We start from the raw sequence: 16680 nt of genomic DNA on the forward strand, positions 1-16680 counted from the left end.
GGCGCGCGGGGCAGCGCGCGGCTCCGGGATGGCCCCGGGGAGCGCGGCGTGGGGCGGCGCGGGAGCCCCGCGCGCCCCGCCTGACGGGAAGCGCTGCAAGTGAGCAGAGAGTTTCGCCGCTTTGAGGTCTGGGGGGCAGAAAAATTGCATTTCCTCATTTATGTATTTCGGTGGCGTGCTGCAGGCAGGTCTTTTCCCTTGGAAGACCGTGGAGTGGAAAATGCCTCGAATTTCCCACCTGCGTGCCGGTCCGCGGCAGTGCCCTGCAGGCTGGCGCGCCTGGGAACTTGGCAGAAGCGGCGCCCTCGCGGAGCGGGCAGCGCGGAGCGTTCGTGCCGGTCGCGGGGCCGCGGCGTGCGCCTCGCGTAACGCCCCGAGCGCGAGGTCTGCCGTTTCTGGAGGCTCCCGTTGACTTCGGAAGAGATTAGGGGACTTGCAGCGTGATGGAGAATATGCAGGATCCTTATGAAGACAAGGCAAGATGACTTAATTATTTAGAAAAAGGTTATGGTCAATTCTGTTTTGATAACGTAAAGACAATTAGCTCTTTTGAGAAGCTGCTAAACACCCACATTGTCGAAGGATTACAAAGAGTGGCTTTCAAGCCTGTTTATTTTTAATTACCGGTTATTTCTCCAATAATAGCCTTTGATAAGAACCAAGAAGAGCCTGTTTTCACATACGATTGCAATATCCTATATAGGTTGTTTTTCTCCATAACTTTCCTATAGAAAGGGTTGAAAACTGTGTGTCCGTAAAAACACCAGCCATCCTTGTGGTGAATCCTGCCCTCTTCTTTGGAAATGAATTGTTGCATTTCATTGCATGCAGACTGTACCTCCAGTCTTCCAACGCCAGTTAGCTAACGCTTTTCTTGACCTGCCTTGGGTTAGTGAATAATTCATTAAAACCCAAATTTCCCCACTGCCTTGGAGTGCCAAGAGCACTGAAAACTGATTCAACAAATCAGTTGGGGCTAGGCATGAGAGGGGAGGTCATGCAGCAGGAGCTATGCTCTGTTTCCCCACGTTTTCCCTCATTATTAAGACTGTGTTGGTGCTAGATAGTACAGGTAAAACGCCAGCACCCAGTTTCCAAATGCTCTGCAAGTCCTGAGGGCTGTAAAAAATACAAGTTTTTAGATTAAGTCTGATAGGAAGTGATGCACAGTATTAGAAGAAGCTCTGGCAAGTGACTCAGGTTTGTAAGCCCGTTCCTTCCACAATGCACCCTTGAGCTCTGCTGTAATGTGGTGGCATCGCATTAAATTGCTGTGTGAATCAGTTCAGATACGAGACCTCCATGTCTTTCAGCCCAGCCTCCTTCCTTTCTGTGTCTGGCCTCACAGTGTTGGTCGGCATGGGGCAGTGGGGAAACATCCCTGCTCCTTCTTGCCTCTTTCTTTGTGGCCAGCCTGCTTGGCCTTTGGCATGCCCGCAGGAGGAGCGCTTAAACGGGCCTGTCAAGTTTAAGGTTTGGCTCCCCCTTCTCCATCTCATTCAACTGGGTACTAACGTGACCCACAGTGAAACTATCTAGATCATTTGGGATTTGTCAAATAAACCCCGGGCTTCTTGTCACGTCCTATTTGCTGGCACTTGCAAGGTAAGCAGTGCCAAGAGATGTTACATTGATGCATACGTACAGGAGCGTTCCCACTTTGAGGAGGGTTCTCTTCCTCCTGTGGAAGGGGAGGAATTCAGTGGCAGAGCTGAAACTGATGCGTTAACTCAGGGAAAGGGGCCTTATGGCAGTAAAGTAATTGGCATGCGAGCACTATTGGAAGTGTTACTGTAAAGACAGCACTAATTATGCTATTTTTACCAGTAATTTAGCAAGTAATTCTTTGGACAGCAGTTCACGTTAGGTATGAGCCTGGCAAGCTGCTGCAGCTTTGATTGCTAAAGGTAGTAGCAGTGTACAACAGTGCAAGCTGAGGGGTTTTCCCTTAGGGTTAGTATTTTGCTTGTATTTATATCTTGCCATCTCCAGCAAGATTCACCCCAAACTCTCTCTGCCTGTTTTGTTTCTTAAAGAGATTTTAGGAGCAAGAGCTTATCCTTAGGTTGCGAATAAACTGAGCCACTGCTGGTTCCTTAGGTTCTCATTCATTAAATGCCAGCCAGAAGAGCTAAGTTAAGGTTAGAAGCGGCAGTGTGTTTCCTTTCCCTGTGCTACAGTCAAGACAGAATTAACAATGTCTTAGTCCATCCTTGGTTTCTGGGGTGGGGTAGTCCTAAGGCAGCATCCATGGGAAGAGATATATAAAGTGCCCTCAGGCAAGACCTGTGGACCTCTGTTATTTCATCTCACAGGAGGACCTGTTGGATGGACTGTGAGCGTAATAAGCATCTTCCTTCTTTGAAATGAGTATCTTCTACATCCTATAAAAAGTCTGGGGAAAAATCCTAAGGACCTGAAACACTGGATCCTTCTTGCCTTATATTTCATGTTTAAAAGTAGTATTTTTTTTTTAATTTAAACTATACAGGGAGAATTAGAAAAACATTGCATGTAGGGCTCGGTTAACAAAAAATTGTTTGAAGAATTGAAATATTTAAAGACTGGAATGTCCAATGAGATGGAAAATGAGAGCAGGCTGTAAAACAGTGCAGCATGCAAATAATCACTAGCCCCTGATGGTTACTGCTCTTGTGCTACTAATGTTTTCCCTTGGGTAACATAATACACTCAACAGTATACAAAACACTATAACAATAATAGTTATAATCTTGATTCATGGCTGTGGTACTCAATTCAAATGATGCAGTAAATTACAGAAAAAAAATAATTTTATGTGATATTCTGTTGCTTTATCAATAACTGGAGTCAAAAATACTCTAGGTTTACACAATCGCTGTCTGCATTCGGTAGTCCTTCCATGGTCAAAATTCTCCCTGAGATGCATGAGATTTTTTCATGTGGAAGGATGGCCCTACCAGACCTTGTGTTCGCAGGGCTTTGCAGCTCCAGTGGAAGCTGCAAGCCTTTACTCGCTTATTGATCATGAAAGGAGGCTGGAGGAAGGGCACGTCTGAGGGCATAGGGCTTGTGTGAATGTCTTGCTTCCACTAAATCCCCTAAGAACTCCCTAAGGAGACACCAGGTGTGGAAGCAAGCCTGCGCCTTGGAGGATGAGATGAGCCTCCTCCAGAAGGATGGAAAAAAAGTGCTTTCAGACACAAATCCTGGGAGTAACAGCTGTTTCCTTGATTAATGGCATTACTTCCACTGGAGACCGTAAAGTCCCAGTGCAGTAAACATTCTGCAACCTGGCCCTTCCAACCTTGCACCCCTGCCTGAGACCTATGAGAAAAATTCCTTCCTTATAAACAGCTCAGAAGCCAAGCAACCTGTCTTTGCCTTCAGCGAAAGGGAAACACAGAAGACACTAATGTGCAGAGTGAGAAACTAAACTGAGCTGTATTTTCGTATTTTTGCACTTGAAAAAAATACTCATGAACACTTCAATTAAATAACTGCTCCCTAGCCTGGCCACTCTGTGCCTGCGGCAGCTTGGCTCTGCCCGCTGCTTTCTGGCACTCTTTTCAGAACAGAAAGCACCATGTGGAGGCCCAGGCCTGGCTGCAGCTGGGTCAGACTGGGACTAGAAGCAGTGCAGACATATTTCCTCCATGTTTTGGGGTGCAGTAAGGTTTTCTCTTCCTTTCTTGATGGAATATATTTGATTTCCTGCCAGTTCACGAGTTTCCGTAGTGTCTATTGAGTCTTCAAACAATACGGGGTGAAACTTGGTCTTGAGAGAGGACCATCTCAAAAACCTTGTGCTGCAGGTAAATTATGTTCCGGTGTGACCTGGCGAGGCTCTGTGGAACAGGGAAATTTATTTTAGTGACTGTTTTGGACATAAAGCTACCGAGTGAAGAAAGTTAAATGTGTGCAGGGATGGGCAATATTGATGTATTCCTTCCGAGATGAAGGTTAAGCTATCCTAGCTCTCATGTCTCCCAGACAGTCTGCCTAGGAAGCCTGGTGCAGACATCCACGAGGTTTTCTGCTCCTTGTTGCCAGTTTAAAGTCTCATCCATCTTTTCTTGACAATCGCTTGATTTCAGTGTGCTAATTTCAGCATAAAAAAAAAAAAATCAACGTAACTGTTCCGAGCGCTCTGGACCTCCCAAATGCTGCTTGCACCTCGCACAGAGAGCGCCCGGCCAACGCCTCAGCTGGCACAGAAAAGCGCAGGGCCAGTGATAAACTGGTACCGTATGTGCAGATTGGTCTTAGTGCAAGATTTTCTTTCTCTTGCATTACTATGGCTTGCCCTGTGCAAAGTGGATTTTATCCTGCATAAATCTAACATCTGATGGATGAACCAATGAAGTGTTTGTGCCCATCTCCTTTTGTTTCTAATCCCACAGAACTCTTTGTATTCAGGATTCCCTCCAAAAGCATTTTTATCCTGATCTGTGAGCATAGGTCGGTTTATTAGTCTTGATCAAATCGGTGCGTTTAGGGATGCAAACAGCAGACCATCGTAGACCACAGGGGACAACTTGTAGACTCAGTGTTAGAGACACTTTCACAAATTGAGAAGGAAACCGTTGAATGGGTTTTATTTCTTCTGATCTTCCTCCTTTCCTAAGTTAACAACGAAGGAGACACTGTGTTTCTCATGCAATTGGTCAATACATCAAAATGTCTACAACTTTTTTTTTCCACCTCAGTATTGCTTGAGTTGAATATAAAATATTTCTTTGGCTCTTACTAGGCCAAGAGCTTCTAATTTTGTGTGTGCGTCTTTCTGCATTTCAAATATATGACCTGATTTTCTTAAAATGACTTTTATAGTAAGGAAAAAGTATAATGTGGCTGTTTGATATGTATTTTAAATTTAATGTTCTGAAAGCACAAGAAGTTCTACTATGATAATTCAACCTATCAATCTATTTCTGCATTAAATACTGGAACAAGATCATAAAACAAATCTCAGTGAGATCTATTCATTGGAGAATTTGTTAATGTGTTTTTGTTACTCAGATAGATAGCTAAAAGTGAGCAAAGAGTTGGGTTTTGTCAAATGCTTTTAAGGCGCTTGATGGCTGTAGAAGTAATCAGTAAATCAAATGGCTTTTATAGATGGCTGGAAGACCTATATAGCTGATGCAACTAAAACATGTGTTTCCCTGGATTTCTTTTAAGCTCAGACTCGGGGAGGGAGAATCCTAGCCAATTAAGTGGTGAAATCTCACTGTTAAATACTATTTTTGTCCTTTAATAAAGAATGGCACGATGTATGACTTCTGCGGCTGATGAACATTCTCATTTCTGAAAATTAACTGGTGCTAGCCACTATTTTTGTCTAAATGGCTTTTCTTTTTTAACTCTCAGTATGACCGCTACCTCAGAGATGGGCGCACGCTGGTGCCGTGCGTAAAGCAGGAGTGACAGCTTCTGTGCACTTGCCATTGCAGCCATTCATCTTCCATTATTCTGCACTAATTTCTATTTTACTTTCTAAAACACAGATAATTATGCAGACTTTATAGCTACTGATGTTCCTTTAATGCATTGTTCTCTTCAATTTAAATTTTTCTTGTGGTAGAGGCTTATTCTGGAATATTTACAGTAACAATATAAAATAACAGGGATTGAAATTGAGCCATTTTTATGTATGTTGCTGGCTGAAATCAGGGTTTCTTTTAGAAATGATTAAAACTGATTTGCTTGAAGTTTTTGTTAGTATCTCCTTTGTTATTTGTGATAAGTATGATGAAATAACATTTTTTAATAATTCTTCAGCCTGTGCATGCACTATTCTCTGCATGCTGTATCAGTCATGTTAGAGTAGAGCAATGAAATGTCAGTGTTTAGTGGATTTTGTTCATGCTCTAGCAGCTGAGAAGCTTTTAAATCCCCTTTTGTTTCTGTAAAATGAGTATTTCGTTATATAAAACTTCTGTAAAACTTGTAACCCCAGATGACCCTGTCTGGAGGATTTTATGATACGCTGTTTTGTATTATTTTAAGCTGCAACCTCGGTGTATACTTTAATCTTAATATTAAAGATGTACATTCTTAAGGCCACTATGTCATTATTCTATATGGAGATCAGGTTGTTTAATGGGATATTTAGACATCGAGCCACTCCTGCTCTAGAAATGAATACCAAGCGACACAGCGTCGATGTTTGTAGCCATGCAACTCCATTGACTTACATGGGAAAGTGTGTGGAAGGGGCAGTTCTGCCTTCCCAGCTTTCTTTGACTGTCTGAGTAGTTTTTCTGTCCTTTGAGCAGTTTTGTACTTTCCTTGGACACATTTATGGCTCTTAAGATGAAAATTAGGTTGATTCCAGTGCCTTTCCTCCCAGTAGAGTAAGCCGTGAATGGCATGGGTGCAAAAAAAGAATTGAATAGGTTCTTCAAATTCCTTTCAGTTTGATTCATTTATACTGATTTAGAGGCAGATTTTAATCTTCTAGGTTACTTTTGAGTGATACAACTAATCAGTGTGGCTAACAACCAATGGTTTTCTTTCATTTTCAGAGGTAAGGCTCAACTTGAATAAAAAATACATATATACCTATCCTGTGCAAATTGTTAATGCAAAAAAACATAACACAAGCATGACTGTAGCAATTTTGATATAGCCATTTGTAAACAGTATTTTGTTTCCGTGAAATATATTCCTTACCAAAAATGAAACCAACTCTTTTTTCTTTCCCCCTCTGTATTACAGTGGTACTACTTGTGGTGCAAAGTCACAAGCTTGTAAATAGCAGAATTATTTGGAAACTCATTTGTGCTTTGTGCTCTGTGATATAGTCTTTAATCATATGCTGGCGACACGTGACTTTTGCCTCCTGTACATTGTGCTGGCTCCTGTGCCCTGCTAATGCAGCATGGAAGCTAAGGAGCCCTTGCCCCCAAGCTCATTTCCTCCCCCCCAGTCTCAGTCTAAGTCTCTTCTTGCTCCCAGTTAGTCCTCACCAGCTACCTGTCCGTGTGGGACTTCCTGCCCTCAGGCATTTAGGGGATGGAGCCAGTGGCCAGTTTCCATTAAGCAGTATATACAGCAACAAGATTCAGTAGATAGGGTAGTTTTGTTGGTGCTGTATATCCGACAGACTTGCTATTGCTGTTGTCAAAGGGTTGGTGTTATTTGGAAAGACATTTTCCAAACAGGATTCCTCCCTGATGAGGTACTGATGTACTGTGTGAGTGGAAGAAGGTGCTGGTTTTGGTGACTGAGCGAAATCCATTCTTACATTTTGGAAGCAGCTCAAATGTTTTTCTCTCATCATTTTAAAGCAGCTGTGACTAGCTTAAAGCGGTAATCCAAAACGGGACTGACATTTGAGTGTGTAAGGGCTGACATGTGGACCGACCACACTGAACGGAGCTGACTGGGTGAAAATGCAGTCTGGAGAGTATGAAACGCGGTGTTTCGTGAGCAGCCTGTGTGGCAGACCGGGCTCAGCCAAACCTGCCCGTTTCTGCAGGTAGTGATGCTGCCTTTGGGATGCTCCAGGTCTAGTATGGGAGCTGTTCTTGCAGCAGGAACAGGCATCTTGCTCAATCTGTGCCAAAGACCTCTGTGAAGCTGCGCAGAAGCCCAAGATTTATTTATTTACTTGTTTATTTTAAATGAATCTACCTTCTCTCATTCTTACCTCAGCTCTTCTTAGAGCTCACAAGAACAGTCGACAGTCAGCGATGCTTCTGGCTTCTCCTTGTGCCAGGCAGGCCTGCTGACCCGACTAATGCCATGCTAGAAATGCTGGGCTTGGTCCCAGGGTAAGGGAGGCGCGTGGCTGAGAGGGGCCTCAGGTCATTATATAGTCTAAGGACTGCTGCTATCACATGCATATTTTATTCCCTCTCCTTGAAGAGAGCCTAGCAATGAATTCCTTTTCATGGGCTTCCTCCGACCTGCTCTTTCCTTGGCCTGGGTGACCCACTTGCAAGTCCCCACGAGGCTTCCTCCGGGCTGCTCGAGAGCTTCCCTCGTGCTCGTTGTGCAACAGAGCCACAGCTGTTTCCCGGCCCCTCCAACCCTGTGCGCCTGCAGAGAGCGAGAGGCAGTAGTTGCCTCAGTGGTTACTATTTAATATTTTCTTCTGTAGGAACAACTGTTTAACAGATTTTGAGCTGTCTCCAAGCAGCACGTTGTCAGGGATGTCAATGCAATTGAATGTAAATGATGGGAATGAGTACAGCCCTTCTACCTCCGGGTTATCTGTCAGAATAGACAATGCAGGGGAGTTACAAGTGGGAATCCTTATTTTGTGCTGTGTCTTACTGGGGTTCACACAGGCACTGTTGTCTGAGACACTCCTGCCGAAGAAATGCAGACATTTTCTCTGTGTAGGCAAGGAACCACCTATGTGTTATTTTTTTTTTTCTTTTAAGAGGTTTGGGAAGGATGTGAAACCTGCTTTAATTGTTGAATTGTTAGGTGCCCAAGTTTTATGCCATTAAAGCTCCATAGGCACATAAAGATCTCTGGACAGTCGCATCTGGGCCCAACCTGGATAGTCAGATGAAGCATTTTATCCCCTGCCTCCCCCTAGAAGCTCGCACTGTATAGACTAACAGGATTGCCCTATAGAGACACATGAAGAGCAGCAGACAGCTGACTTGAACTTTCCTAGTGAGGATGTTGGCATCTCTACATTCAATGACTTGGTAATTAGAACCATTACTCAGGGCCTGAACTCAAGGCTGAGCTTTTGCAGTCTTCAGGTAGTGCCTAATTTCCTAGGAGAACATCCAAAGTGCTCAGCCATTGGGAGCAAGGGAGACGTGTGCTCTGAGCACCCTTCTCATGCCTTGCCCCTCCAAAGCAAACAAGCCAACAGAAAAATCAAGCTTCCTTGGGCCAAAAAATAACCAAGTGGGATTGTTCACCTGGCACAAGGAGTCATGTGGTTGCTTGTTCAAGAGCTGTTCTGATGTTAAAATATGGACATTTTAAATGCTATTGGGGAGGTAAAACTTAAAATGCAGCCTTTCTCAGTGTTTTCTGTCGCTTGAATGTTTCTGTTTGTTCTGTTAGTGCTTCTCACTTCTCTTTCCCCAGCGCTGTGCTGGGAGCTTCCAGCTGTGGGAACTGGACATCTAGGAGCTGTCCTGAAGAAGTCTCATCTGCTGAACTTTAATTTCCTCTGGGAATGCGGGGCTCCGTGCGTTGTTTTTACCTGTTAAAAAGAGGGACTGAGAGTGCTGTCCTACTTCCAGCAAGCATTGGTAGCCAGAGAAAAGTAGGATCAGCCCAGTAATGGTGGTCGGAAAGGGACCCTCGGCAGCTACTAATAGAAAATGGAGATTACTTGACTGAAGACAATGTTGAGCGAAGGGAAAGTGTGTAAGGAAAGTAATTACTTAAGTTAAAAGATGTTTTTCAAGGAGCTCTTGAGGAAGCCGAGAGGAGGGTCTGTTACCTTTAGAGAGGAGAGAAGGCGGGAAGGAATGAATGCAAGAAGCAATCAACATCATAGAGGTCAGGGCACAACGTGACCTAGCATTTATATTTGCAAATTTTGTTGTCATTTTTTTGTGCTTCCTGATGAAATTTTAAAAATATCCTGACACAGTACAATGCCATGTTTATAATAAACACTCAAAAACACTTGCTTTAGCAATGAGAAATGACTTGGCTTGCTTATTTATAGGAAAGGGTAAAAGACATGTATTGTTTCTGGAAAAAAGTGCTTCAACCAAGCAAAAACCATGGTATTTAAAAGAGGCTGTGAGAAACAAAGCAGTTAAAATGTCCTGAGGTTATACTGCTGGCATATTTCATTCTAAAGAGTGTATAAAGATACACTTAATCTTGCACATGGGATTGGGCAATGGATTTAGATAGCTACAGGAATGTTTTATTTATAAAAGTCATTTAAAGTTTGCAACAAGACAAAAGATTTTGAAAGGGGAAGTTAAAATAAACAAAACTTTCTGTAATTAATAGGTAAAATGTCTTGTTTGTATCTCTCGCTCGCAGGAGCTGTTGGTGGCAGCTGTGCTTGTGTGAGCAGTGAGGGTCCTGCAAAGTAGGCAGCGTAGCGGCCTCCCTTAAAGACTGTCCTTCTGTGGCACTGGCTTTTAGCCTCTCGTGGCTGCCTGTCCTTTCCTAAAGCCCCGGTGGGGCTTTGCAGCCATGCGGGGAGCCCCTGTCTCCTGCTGCCCCCCGGTGCCACTGCTGTCCTGCTCGGCACAGCTGTAGTTATTGCAGTGCACAAGAGCCAAAGCAGCACAGGTCTGTGGCACTGAGTATGCCCGCTGTTTGTGTGAGATCTCAAACAAGCAAAAGCAGCCTGCAAAGATCCCCCAAGTACGGAGGCGTGAATGCTGCTCACTTTGTTCTTAGGGGCTGAAGCTGATTCTAGCTCGGATAACCGACTGAAAGTTCTTGCTACTAATGTCAGGGCTAAGCTGAGTGGCTTGTGCCTAAGCTGGAGCGCATCATACTGCATCATACACAAAGTATTTGAGTCTGAGTGGCCAGCAGCGATGGGTGTGCTGAGAGGAGCCACGGAGCCTGCGCTCAGAAGAGAGAGCTCCCTCGTGCACTGAGCTGCCTCTGTGGAGACTTGGGAGTCAAACTGATGGGTCAGGGCACGTGGCGTGGAGGGAAACGGGCTGGTGAATCTGCCTTCACACTAAGGATGAATTTCACCTGCCCAGCATCATGTGTTGCATTTGCATAAAGTCAATTTCTTCAGTTTTGTGCAAATAATTAAAATTTTCTTAAGGTTGAGGTCTACTTAAGATTAAAACAGGAAATAATCCTGTTGATTGCAGCAGGAGTAGTATGTGGGAACAGCTGTGTGGGGACCGAAGCTGTCAGAATCAGATCCTGAGCTTAATATTTCCACTAATGCAACCATAGGCTTATCTAATGTCTAACTGATGTGTTCTCTCAAACAGATACTAATTTTGTCTTGGGTAATGCCCAGATAGTGGATTGGCCCATTGTGTACAGCAACGATGGATTTTGCAAGCTATCAGGATATCACAGAGCAGAAGTTATGCAAAAAAGCAGCACATGCAGGTATTTGAGAACAGATTTATCTTCTGTTAAATAGCTTCTAGTGTTGTTCTTACTGCTTGAGGGAAAAACAGTCTGTTTATTCTGGTTTTGACTTTAATCTCCCGGGGCTGCATCTGTCAATTATGCTTTGCAGGTGAGACAAAATCAAAGAAGGGCTATTTCTAAATAAGTTCTCTTCATACTCTGAATAAATGGCTTTGTGCTCTTGTTTAACATCTGACATGAATTCCTTGTTTTATTTGCAGTTTTATGTATGGAGAGCTGACAGACAAAGATACAATTGACAAGGTCCGGCAAACTTTTGAGAACTATGAGATGAACTCCTTCGAAATCCTGATGTACAAGAAGAACAGTAAGTAGCTGACATGTTTGTTTGTTATGTAGGTGTGTGAAATTGTTTTAAATTATAGTGTCAGCTGCATGTCTGTCAGCCTGAAGTACTGTGATGTTTAATTTAGGGTGAAATAAAGCCTACTTCTATCTGTTAATATGCAAGGGAAGACCAAGAATGCTGGGTATGAGAATCACACATGCAGCCAAGGTCTCTAATTTGTTCTGATGTTCAGAGCGATTTGCGTGTGATGTTTTAAGGCAACACTGCTAAGGTTTCAATAGTTGCAATAATACCTGAAGTAGATTAGTGCAAACATTTTTTTTGTTACAGAAAACATGTGGAGGTTTTTTTTGAAATTTGATATGATGAAAGTAGCATTTAAATATATATCTTTTTAGTTGGTGAATAAATTTCTTTCTACTTTTGCAGATGAAACTGTCTTTCATTTCAGAAACAAAACCATTCCCCAAATGTGACACGAAATTGCTGAAAATTTGAGTCAGTGACTGCACATGCCAGCAGATTAGCTACTTTCCCAAAATTTGTTGCCCCACCCTCGTGTCAACTGTGCTACGGCACAACAACTTTTATTTGCCTGACTTGAAAAGAGCAGCCAAATGTCATGTAAAAGGCTGTGTTTTGTAACTTTTGGGGTCTTAAAGATATTTGCCTTCTGACTATGAAGCTATTAGTATCTGTCTATGGAGAGGGTACCTTGCAGGAGTATCCTGCTAGCGGCTGCTTCTCGTTTCAGCGAAGAGCAGCATTGTGTTAGGATACAACAGTCACCAGAAAGTATGACGTGAGTGGCTGCAGTGTAATTTTCCAGTTAGCTTAACTAAGGCATTGCTGTGTCTCAGTTATCCTAAGGAAGGAACTAGTTTTCTGGGGAAAGGGAATCTGGCCTGCCTTTGTGTGTGGAGACCCTGGTCTTTCAGCTCACGTGTCTAGCTACTGTTGACTGCTGGCATCTGGTGAGAGAAACATAAGCAATTCATGTAATTTATGAGGTTAATAATAACTGCGACAGCAATGCGGAACCCTGCATCTGTGGGGCTGATTGTTTGCTAACTGAATGAATCTGGTCTTTGAAGGTGGTGCCAAAGCACATGCAGTTGGCTCTTGCCATCATTTAGGGGAGAAATCTATATGCAGTTTTGTTTTCCTCTCTCTTCTGCTCCTTTTTCTTTAACCTGTTCAAGCCATCATGACCTCTGACACCTCGCCATTAGTCAGGGCTTTTGTGGAGCAGAGCTCTGCTGACACAGCCCGTCAGAAGAGCTGTGTGCACCAGCTGAATAACGGCCTTGCTTTGTGCTCCCTTCCCTCTAGTGCTGTCGGCCTCCAGGGTTTACTCCTCCTGAAGCTCATTTCTTATCCTAAGCCAGTTAGTGGCCGTAGGGATGTATCCATCCAAAGCCAAGTAAATAAGCGGCTGCCATGGGATCTAGGAGGGTCTGGAATTCTCTCAGTGTTAACAGTGATTTGGCACCAAGAGGATACGGAGCTGCTCTTCTGCCTCTGCTCCAGCATATGGCCTGTAGCAGAGCCTGGGGCGCCTGCCTTCCCTGCCGCTGAAAAGCAAGGGAACTGTGGAGCAGGGAATGCTTCCCGCCCCGCTGTGCGCTTCCCTGGGAGAGGCAGCCCCAGCAACGCGCAGCTGTGCAGGGGCTGCGTTGTGCTCGTGCCAGAAAGCAGAGCCACGGCAGTTCTGCCGTGTGCATGGATGGTCATGGGAATAACAATAATAATAATAATAATAAAGCCGGCAGCTCATTTTTTAGTGTAAAGAAACCCAGTGCTGTGATGCTTGTTGGATTTTCTGCTTTAGAGATATCTTGCCTGCTATTAGACTAGCAACAATAGTTGTAAGTACAAAATGCCCCAAACAGGAATTCTTTGAACTTTTTCGTAGAGATTGAGCCACATCATAGAAAATAGTGTATTTTATGTAACATTAGTTGTTTAGCACCAGATCTGCTGGACTGTTTTGCTCTTTCTGCGATATAACCTGCAACTACAGAGGTTACCTGCTTTGGCAATGGCCATGGTAACTTTCAACTTATTCTCATTTTAAAGACTTTTAAAAGGCCCTTGAAATTTGTTACAATATTTTTTTCTGCTTTTATTTTTCTTCTATATTTCTTCTGGTTTGATTGTTTTTCTTCTATTTAACCAATATATTAGATAAGAAATACATTTTTTGTTATTTTTTACCTGCCCCCTATACGTATGTGCTTGCAGTCACGAAAAAACAAAAGCTGTTCTTCAGTTTTTGTACTGCTGAATGAATGAGACAACCAAATAAATGTACTTCTGCTTGTTTAATAACACAATCTTATCTATTTGGAAAAAACAGAGAACAAAGCAGGAGTTTCAAGTGAACTAAGTAGATACCATTAGTGCAGGTCAATCTTCATGTTTTATCTATCTGAAGTCATCTCTTTCTTTGGCTAAGAATTATATCCTGATCCTACGCTAGATATGTCAACTATAGTTGGAGATATTTGATGATACTGCTAGAAGCGATACCCATTTTTGACACACTGCTCTCCATGGAGATGACCAAGAGCGAGTGTTGGCTTGTTTGTGCTGTAAGAATAATCCACACAGATGTTGATTGGCATGATATGGACACCTGCAATCTTCGTTGCACGTCACAGTATTGATACTAGAAATAGCATTGGCTGTAGTATTCAGAAAAAACTACACTGTTTTCTGCCTTTTATAGTGATTACATGTAGGGATGCTCTTTCTAATGTGGCCTCTTCTTTCTCCCTCTTACACTCACTCCTCCAATAACGATTGTCTGTCTTTTCAGCACTTGAAATAAAGTTGCAGTAGGGATTTCATGGGTCCTTGTGCTGGGCCTTCGATTTCTTAGCAAATATATAATTAGTGGTTTTGCTTGCTAGAGGGATTGCTTCCTACAGATGTAGCTCTCTTCAGGGTAACTGGCAGCAGTTGGAAGAAGCAGGTGCAGAACCAGCAGGTTTTTCTCAGTGTTGCCATCCTGCTGCAGTCAGCGGGGATTCCTGGTCATACCTGGAAGGGGATGAAGTGAAGGCTTCCTTTAATACGGGCTGCAAAATGACAACGGACAGGTTGGCAGCATTTTCATGCGAGTGTTTCCATTGCTGTGATTAGATGCAAGTTCCCAGTGCAGAAGTGTTGCTTACACCAAAAGTTTTGCTTATGTTTATACGGGAAAATCAAATCAGTGCTGTGCCTCACTGAAATCAGTCAAGTTGTGCTGCTTCACACAAGGAAAGATACAACCTGATATATTCAGAAAGATTTTGCATCTCGTCTTAGTTGATCATAGCTTATTGGAATCTTTTTTTTGGAAGCTTTAGAAGTCCTCTTTGCACTTCAAATAATTTTCAAAGGGGTTATTTACATGGCCAGGCGTGGCCAGTGGAAGCTGCAGCCGAAGGATGGCTTGTAGACCATCCCTTTGCATCCTGCAAAGTGGCTCAGATGAGCAGCAGCTCTTCTCCTAGTACTTAAGTCATGGTGAGAGTCCAAAAGGCTGGGTTCATTCCCCATCTGTGCTTGGATTCACCTCTCTAGATCTTGGGTGCTTGAATTTAGTTAATAAATGTAATACTGTGAGGGGTTTTTGGAGGAGGAATTGTTTTATTTTTATTTGTGATTTGGTTGGTTTGTTTTTTAACCTTCATGTAAAAGAAGGCTGTTAGGTGCTGAAGAATGGCAAATAGGTCTTAAATAGTAATTTGACAGATTCCAGTTACACTTTATCTTTGGATCTATTGCTTTCTACAGAGGGGAACAAAATCTTAATTTATACAGAACAAAATTTGCTTCAGAATGATAGACTTTTGATTTTCTACCACTGGGGAGAGTTTCTCATAACTGATTTGGGCTGAAAAATTTATATTAATGTGCACTGTGCCTCTAGTGTCTGCTGATGGAAGCCCTTGGTTTATAAATCACTAACTCAAATCCTTGCGTAGGACCAGAAGCAGGAAAGAATGAGGGAATTGGTGTAAACCAGCGTGTATCCTGCGGAGATTCCCACTGAAGTCTGGCTCTGTACTTGTCAAACACTGTGCACACCTGCATCTGCTCTTCTGTGAAATCCATCTGTGTGAGCTTAGTTACCTTCAGGAAGGTCAAGCCCAAGTAGCTTGGTTTCATAAAGCTGTTAATTCATGTTGATCTTGAGAACTTGTAGCACATTCCCAAGCAGGAGCTGTTGTCATTTTCCCAAAACATATTTAGTGTGAGACTTTCCAATAATAGTCCTGAAACATTTTATCTGAAAATGCAAAGAAGATCTCGAGCCTTCCCTTTGTCTTCCCCTGCCTTGTGCTGCTCTGTTATTCAGAGAGCTCAGGATCAGGCAAACTGTGTGGGCATTGCTGTGGTGCAAGGGTGAGCTCTGAGCCTTTTCCTCCCGCCTTGCTCCCGCGTGAGGCGCTTACCCCTGTGCCCAGCACTCCACCTTTGGGGACCACAATTGATTTTCTTTATCCTTCCCTGGTATGTAAGGGTCTGACCTTTAGAAGCTTTCGCTGTCAGGGTGTAGCAGCAGCTGCAGAAAACATGAAGGCAGCAGCTTTTAAAGCGCTGGGCACGGGTCTAAGTCGGTCGTTACTGGCACAGTGTAATGAGCTTTGCTTTACTGAGCTGCCGTGCTCTCGTTCAGCACCCACACTCTGCCGAGAGGTGGAGTCTATGGGAAAACTGGGAAAACTTTTGCTCTTTATCTTAGTTGGTCAAGTATCGGACTCACCTGTGCTCCCAGTTAAAAACTTCATTTTTCTCCTAACTTTTCAGTTTCCATGCTCCTTGGCTGTTTGTTTTGGGCAGTGCTTGCCTGATGGTCTTTTGATTGAAACACTATGAAGTAATAACAGAGGTGGTGCCACTTGGAGGCACTTGCCCTGTTCAGCAAGGGCAATGAAGGTACCAGCTGAGTTGTCAATTTTTATTTTTTCATTGTGTTTACAAACTAGTTTTGTTTTACTTTGGGGAAAGAAGCACCAGTTACTACACTTTTATTTAAACAACTGGGATTTTGAGAAACAGTTGTTAATTTGACCTCTTTAGTTAAATGGGCCCAGATGAGGGCACATTTAGATAGTGATTTTCATTTTTTCAATTTAGCCTGTTTCTGGCTAGCAGGAGGAAAAACTGAAGGAGGACGATCAATATACTTGGAGTGATGGACACAGAGGGAGAAGCAGGAATAGACTGCTTATATCTCATTTTCTTCAACATTATGAAAGATTCTAAAGATCTCAACTGAAGTCAAATCACATGTTCAATATTGATGTCCTTAATGCGAGGCAGAATATGTCACT

At 43.2% G+C, this 16680-nt stretch overlaps 1 protein-coding gene across 1 annotated transcript in view; it reads left to right on the forward strand.

Moving 5' to 3' along the window:
* Positions 1-10900: 10900 nt before the first annotated feature.
* KCNH1 (potassium voltage-gated channel subfamily H member 1) overlaps positions 10901-16680 on the forward strand; it is a 148837-nt gene continuing 143057 nt past the window's right edge. The window contains exons 1-2 of the mRNA XM_026048408.1: positions 10901-11016; positions 11262-11368. Of these exons, the coding sequence (XP_025904193.1) occupies positions 10994-11016; positions 11262-11368 (130 nt within the window). The 5' untranslated portion in view covers positions 10901-10993. The remainder of the gene's footprint in view (positions 11017-11261; positions 11369-16680) is intronic.

This window comes from Nothoprocta perdicaria, unplaced genomic scaffold (assembly GCF_003342845.1).
Source record: "Nothoprocta perdicaria isolate Ctin4 unplaced genomic scaffold, notPer1 scaffold_54, whole genome shotgun sequence".
Classification (NCBI taxonomy): Eukaryota; Metazoa; Chordata; class Aves; order Tinamiformes; family Tinamidae; genus Nothoprocta; species Nothoprocta perdicaria.